Source organism: Cicer arietinum, chromosome 4 (genome assembly GCF_000331145.2).
Source record: "Cicer arietinum cultivar CDC Frontier isolate Library 1 chromosome 4, Cicar.CDCFrontier_v2.0, whole genome shotgun sequence".
Lineage (NCBI taxonomy): Eukaryota > Viridiplantae > Streptophyta > Magnoliopsida > Fabales > Fabaceae > Cicer > Cicer arietinum.
Genome location: NC_021163.2, coordinates 50,857,817 through 50,865,427, shown reverse-complemented (window position 1 = coordinate 50,865,427; position 7,611 = coordinate 50,857,817). Strand labels below are relative to the sequence as shown.

General features: G+C 32.3%; 1 protein-coding gene across 1 annotated transcript; it reads right to left on the bottom strand.

The window, feature by feature from the left end:
* Positions 1 to 5,611: 5,611 nt before the first annotated feature.
* On the bottom strand, positions 5,612 to 7,174 carry LOC101504371 (CBL-interacting serine/threonine-protein kinase 4-like). Its single transcript, XM_004497948.4, has one exon. It carries the CDS (start codon positions 7,115 to 7,117, stop codon positions 5,813 to 5,815), a length of 1,305 nt encoding a protein of 434 aa, XP_004498005.1. The 5' UTR covers positions 7,118 to 7,174; the 3' UTR covers positions 5,612 to 5,812.
* Between the last annotated feature and the right edge of the window lie 437 nt (positions 7,175 to 7,611).

Here is a 7,611-nt window from a genome sequence, read left to right as displayed (position 1 = left end):
GACCAACTTGGGCTCTTGTTGAGCCCAAATCTATTTGGCCCAATTCTCCCCCATCTTGAATTGTAATTCAAATTCATTTAGATTTCGGTTTTTTGATGTTTAATGAATCTTCTTTTTCCTCAAACAAATTTTGTGATTTGATTGGATGCTTTTGTAATATATTAGATTTATATTTTGTGACAAAGTGATTTTTTTAAATATGCAAAGTGAATTATTAAATTGTGACAAGACTAAAAACCAAAATAACCATATGAATAGTGAAACAACATAAAATATATAATGGGTAGAACATAAAATATATAAAATATAAAACGATAAAGAAAAAAAAGTACAGTAGAACATACCAACATAAAAAATCAACAAAATATATAATTAAAAAGCTCATAGCAATTACTTTAAAAGTCTTCTCTAATACAATTGGAGAAACAATTATATCAAATAAACCCATAATAGAAGAAAAAATAACCAACAACTAGATCATAATTAGTAAAACATCTAGATTTGAAAATTCTAGCCCATTTGGAAGTGTAATGCATCATATTCCAATAATGTTTCATACAATCTCCCTAATTGATTTTTGATATAAATCTCAAACCAAGACCTCCCCCTTACAAAAGGAGTGCAAACTCATTTCTTTTCCTTGAGAGAGTTACCAACTTTTTGCTTTCAACGTTACCCGTTCAAGGAAAGTTTTTCAACCATTTATCAATTTGATTAAGAAGTTCGGATGACAGACATGAATCTCAAAACCATAAAGTAACATGTCATAAATAAATGAATTAAGTAATTAAATTATTCCCATCATAGACAATAAGTGATATTTCCGAGAAGTTATATTGCTTTTGATTTTATCTGTTATATAGGTTGCAAATGCACCAATCTTGCCTTACCTTTGAATATAGTGACTCCTAAATTATTAAAGGGAAAGGACCAGGCATAGAAATTAAAAAATTTATGATGTGTTTGGTTTGAGGGGTTTGGAGGGGAGGAAGTATTTATAAAAAAATGTGTTTGGTTCGAGTTATAAAAGAGAAGGGGAATGAGGCAAAATTCCTCTTAAAATGGTTTTTGCTCTCCATCTATTTTAGGAGGATTTGGAGGAGAGGGGAGGGGATTAATATAACTAAAAAAACCATTTAAAGTTAATCCTCTCCCCTTGAATCAAATACAAAATTACCATTAAAAATCTATCATTTATTTTTGAACCAAAATGTCTCTACTTCCCATTCCTTCTCTCCTCCCACCTCCATTAAAATTCCTCCTCTCTCCTCTGTTGAACCAAACAAACCCTTAAAACATCAAATTCATCCTAGTAGGAAAGATGGATCCAAAATAAACATCACATTTAGAAGGGCAAATTAAATAACTACTACTAGCAGTATATTCTTGAAAATGAGAGGTAATGACTTGAACATTCTTCTTAGTTCCCTTGCAAAAAATCATAAATCATTATGTCATCCACAAAAAACACATGGGTTGAGATATGCAATCCCTTAGACCCCATTTAAACAGTCAACGTTTTTTGCTGTTAACCAAATTTATTAGGCTTTTACTTAAAACTTCATTTGTAAAATATATGTATTCAGTGATTTACCTTCCTTTTATAAAACATTTAATATATATATATATATATATATATATATATATATATTAATTTTTGAAAAATTAGAATTTAATGTTAATTTAATTAATTAAAAAATTAAAAATAAATAACGTGTTATATTACTTTAACAACTCTGTTCTATTTTTTCTTCAAATATAATAAATAATAATAATAATAATAATAATAATAATAATAATAAAGTAAATTATATTAATAATTTCAAAGAAAATATATTAAAACGGAAGAAAAAATACATCAAATTTGAGTAGATGTGCCAACAGCGTTTGAACAATGTTTCTTAGTATGACCAAAGACCCGGCATAATCTGCACTTTCTTGGTACTTTTTATGTAGTTTCTATTTTTGTTCTAATTCATTTACTCTTTGGGTGAATTTTCTTGACTTTCCGTATTCGAGGATTGTGACACACCTTAACACCTTGATATTCTGGCCAATATCATTTGTTTGGTATAGGTTTGGACGTTTCGCTGTAGACTTTTAATATCGTTTTCACCTTGTACACATCAGGTATAAGACTCCAATAATTATATTTTATGCTAGAACATGTTGCTATCACATGTGAACAAGGCATATGTATAGCTTGATATTTCCCACAGTTGCACAACTTGTTAGGAAGGTTTACACTGTAATGACCAATTGGTCGCTCTTTTCTTGGATTTACCGTGTTGTGAACCATGAAAGTATGGTTGCTTCGATCCAAACTATCGACTTTATGACTATTGAATTTATGTATTTCGAATTTCATAAAATGTATGCATTTTTCTGTGTACCTGACCAGCAGCTAAAGTTGACGTGTGTAGTTTCCCCATAGTTCAAAATAGTGTCCCTGACTTATAATAAGTTGATTGGAACAAATCAGTGATGGGAAGGTTGCGTGTACCTTTTAATACTCCGTTGATCGACTCCATAAGGTTGGTTGTCATGTGACCTCAACGACTATCTCCATCAATTGCTTTTATCCAATTTTTCAGCGGTATGTTGTCTAACCATTTTATAGCCTCCGAATTTACTATGTTGATTTCTCTGTGGTAGTATCTATATGTAGGCTCATTAATGGAGTAACCTGCATTTACACAATAGACAATGTGTCAAATTTTTATCGGTGCAATTTTTAAAAATTACATTAATTATAAAAAGGATAGAATGAAATTATTATCTATAGAAATATCTTTTTTCTTCAACGCATTATCCTTAAATTTCCTATGTGAAATATGTCGCACGCAAAAGACATGCTTTGACAGAGGATTTTGCCGCCCATTATTTGGATTACTATAAGCGTTTTTAATGGATTCATGTCTATCTGAAATCAAACAAGGGTTGGCTTGGAGTCATGTATTTTCTCAAAAAGAAACTCCAACCCTCTGCTGTCTCACCTTCCACAAGAGCATAAGCAATAGGAATTACATTGTCACTCCAACCCGCAAAATTCGATGATTGTTTTAAATGGTAAAGCTTGATTGCATATATGCATTCATCTTTGTTTTGAAACTTCATTCCAACTGCAAGAGTTACATCTACTGTTGGGATTTCATTAATGAACATGTGATCAAATTCACTTGATTGCGCTACAAGTATCTAACTTGATGTTCTTCATGTGAAATGGTGGATCGAATATAGGTAGGATATGTTGGTCTTCTGCTTCCATATCTTCGTCAACATCAATGTCATCGTCAAAATCACCATATGATTCATCGAAGTATATTTCATCTTCTTCACTATAATTGTCTCATTCTTCCCCATTGATATTATATAAGACATTAAGTGGAAGATCACATTGTGGACTTGTTGGGGGAGATTCATGATGGAGTTGAAAACTTTCCCGATGAGTTTGTTAAATTTGGATAAAGTATTGTTTATAGTGTTGTGATCGAGAATATAAGTGGGGTTGATAATTGGTGTTTTGATCGAAAATGGGATGTAGTTAGGATTGGACATGTTTGAGGTTGATGGTTGATCAATGTTTATTGATGTATGACCATCCTCAAATGTAACATATAACTCGATGGTGTCGAGTTGTGACCATTGTGCATAAACATCAAATACCAGTTGAACATCTTCATCATAGCAAACCTTCATCAGTTCCAACCTTGTTGTATTTTCACCAAAGAAGACAAGGTATCGATAAACTATATTAGTTATCGTGACTTTGTCGTAACAAGAGATGAACACATGAAATGCATCTACCTATCTACATTGTTATATATTGTCGACATCATACAGATAAAGTTGCACTTCAGTTCGGCTTCCATCAACAAATTCTGCAACCAACAGAGGACACAACAATCTACCATGAGGTCGACATGAGGTGTGGCATTGATGATAATTGGAATTGAGTTTGGAAATATGAGATTAAACATTTGAATGAACGTGTGAATTACGTATTGTAAGATCAATTCGTAGAAGGTATTTTATGCCAGAGTAAAGAATATATGAATTGGTTTAGACATCACACAAAATTATATTTATATCTGTGGAACAATATAGCGTGATCCACGTTTGCAATTTTCAACATATCATCACGTGCATTAAACCCCTCAATCAACCCCCCACCAACAAACCATGCACAAAACATTGTTTTTATCATCACCTCACCTGCATGCCCCTACAGAAGTTTCATATTATGGTTCGTCACCACCACCACATCTACATGAGTCTGCAGATATACCGACTTATTATTACGTTCCTTCAGTGCTAGAAATATCAACTTCGTTCATCTGACAGATAGCGGAATTTTCTATAATTTGTTAGAAACTAATTGCACGACTCTTGAGTCGGCTTATGCTGTTTTTGATTCTATGTATAACCTCGAAATTCAAAATTATACGGAGGTAGGCGATAGTGGTTCTAATCCATATACATATTATAATGAGGATAATGATCAAAATGAAGATCAATCAGAACAACCTCCACTTGTTTAAAGGGTTAGACGAGTTCGACGACCGTCTAGATGTGGAACTGGAGGACATTTAGATGGAAGTCATTAATTTAAAATTTGATGTATTTTTTTTAATTTGTGATATTTTTTTTAATTTAATGTATTTTGTTTCTTCAATTTAATATATTTTATTAGTATAATTTACTTTATTATTATTATTATTATTATTATTATTATCTTTTATTTATTTGATTCGGAGAAAAAATTAAGAATAAATCGTTAACAAAATAGAATTAAGTTGCTAGTATATGCAAAATAGGAGAGAAACATTAATTGTTTTGACAAATTTACTCAATCACATTAACTTTTGATGTATTTTTTTCTATTAAATGTATTTTATTTTTTTTAAATATTTTATTATTATTTTGTTAATTAAATTAACAATATTTTATTTTTATTATTATTAATTATATTATTTTTTATTTATTAGATCGAAATAAAAATAAGAGTTGTTAATAAAATAAAATTGTGTTGTTTACGTCTAGTCAACGGTATTAAGTTTAATATATATTTATTTGTTTTTATAAATATGATTGTTTTTTAAATATTTTAATTACTTTTTATTAAGTAAATTAACATTAAATTATAATTAAATATAAGTAGTAGTTGATCACGTCTCGAAGATGCGACTTTCTACTGAGAAAAAATAAATAAATTTCTTCCCATGGTTGCATCATTTTGATATTTTTTTTAAAAAAAAGTGGAGTAATTTAGTTAGAATTTAAAAACAGATGATATTGTGATTAAAAAAGTTGGAACAAATAAAAACTGAATTCTTATGCACAAAACATATTTTAACTACTCAAAGCAAAGTTTTTATGGATTAACAAGAGCCTATTTATTTATTGGCAGCAATAAAGTGGTTTCATGATCTCCAACTTGATTAGGTTAATTTTGAGCTCAATTATAAGCCGGCGGCTGAATAGGTTGATAGTATTAATTATCCAAAATGAAAATTGCTCTTGTTTTTGTTCTATAATCGTGAAGTGTAGACATCTTTTTTCTTCTACGTTAACAATGCTTCAAATCTTAATAATTGTTAAAAAAAAACAATTGATTCAAGATGATTGAACATCATAAACACTACCCACTATTCTTTTCATGTACAAAAGTGATCTTTGAATCAGAAAATAAGCTACAAACAACCTAATATATTGCGATAATTGTGTATTGTCTAACACCTCAAAAACAGATAAATAAATAAAGTATGCATTAGAGACTACATAACACTTTCTTTTTGAATCATCAACAACATCACATACCCAAGTTGGATTCATTCATATCCCAAGCAAGTACAACATCTTGAAGCCCAATTTTCCAATCATTCCAATAAACATCTTCAAACTCATACCCACCACTCTCCAATTTAATAACTATCAACAACAAATCATCCACAATCTTAAACACTTTAACAACAATAGTTACCTTTCCTTTCCCCAACCCAATTGCTCCATTTTTCCCAATCTCAACCCTAAACCCTAATTTCACTCCAATTTCTTTCACTTTCTCTTCCACTACAACAATTTCCTCCCTAGAACTAAACCTCTTCTCCCTCTTAAACGACGTCGTTTCAAATAAACGACTCAAATCCAAACCAGGCGACATCGATATTATCTCAAACGCATTCATCCCAAACTCTAATTTCTTATCGCAACAATACTTATTATATAAATCAAATTCGAAAACTTTCTCTTCAGGTTCTTCTTTTAACGATCTTTTAAACCACGTGTTCCCAAAAACGTTTTCTAACCTAATTCGAGTTTTCGGGTTCGGGTCAAGTAACTGATAGATTAAATAACGCGCTGGTTTTGAAATCCACTCCGGAAACTGATAATCGCGCCGCGTGATTCTCTTACACATAGCCGGAATGTTGGAATCGTCGAACGGAAGGTGACCAGCGAGAAGAACGTAGAGGATTACGCCGCACGACCACGCGTCGGCTTTTGATCCGTCGTAACCGATCCGGCCGAGAATCTCCGGCGCGGTGTACGCTGGCGTGCCGCAAGCGGTGTGTAGGAGTCCGTTTTTAAGCTGTTCCGGTAACGCCGAGAGACCGAAATCGGAGACTTTTAGGTTTCCATCAGCGTCGAGAAGGAGATTCTGCGGTTTGAGATCACGGTGAGCGACGCCGTTTTTGTGGCAGAAACAAAGAGCGGAGACGAGTTGTTGAAAGTAACGACGTGCGAGAGACTCTGAAAACTTACCGCGCCGTGAGAGTTTGTAGAAAAGCTCGCCGCCGCCTGCTAAATCGACGATGAGGTAGATCTTAGTTTTCGTGGCTAAAACTTCGTGGATTTTGAGTATGTTTGGATGATTTTGAAGACGGCGCATGGCGTCGATTTCTCGAACGATTCGTGGTTCCATTGATGCGTCTACCGTTTTGGATTTGTCGATCACTTTTACGGCGACGGTTGAACCGTCTTGTAGTGAACGTGCTTGGTATACCTTCGCGAAGTTTCCGCGTCCAAGGAACTTCGTAATTTGGTATTTCCCGAGTATAACACGTGACGGCGGTGTTGGAGGCGGCGTCGGCGGTGGTGATTGTTGCCGCCGTTCCATTTTTTGGGTTAATTTTTGGAACAAGCGTGAGAGTGTGTGTGATTATGGATTTGTTGTGTGCTTGTTTATTATATATATACAAAAATAGAGCATAGCAATTTGAACATTGTTATATTTTTTAATACAATTCCTATTTTGCCCTTTTATGGAGGTACCACACAGCTGGTAAAAGATCCTAACCAAGCGCGTATATTCGATTAATCACTGCTGTGATTGGGTCTTTGATTTGCATCGCAAAATTTGCAATATGCATGCATATTTTCTCTATTTGTTATTTTCTTTAAGTTTTTTTATATAACTACATTAATTTGACTATCAAATTAGGAGAATTTATTTGAAGAATATATTTGACTAACTTTAGTAAAATATCACTTTTCAGTATTTTTTACTAATATTATTTAATTTTTCAGTAATATCTTATTTTTATGAAATAACTCTCAGTATAGAAAAATATAAAAACTTCAATTGTTAATATAGACAATTGTATACCTTAC

Coding starts and splice junctions, on each gene's coding strand:
- LOC101504371 (XM_004497948.4), bottom strand. CDS start 7,117: ATGGAACGGCGGCAACAATCACCACCGCCGACGCCGCCTCCAACACCG.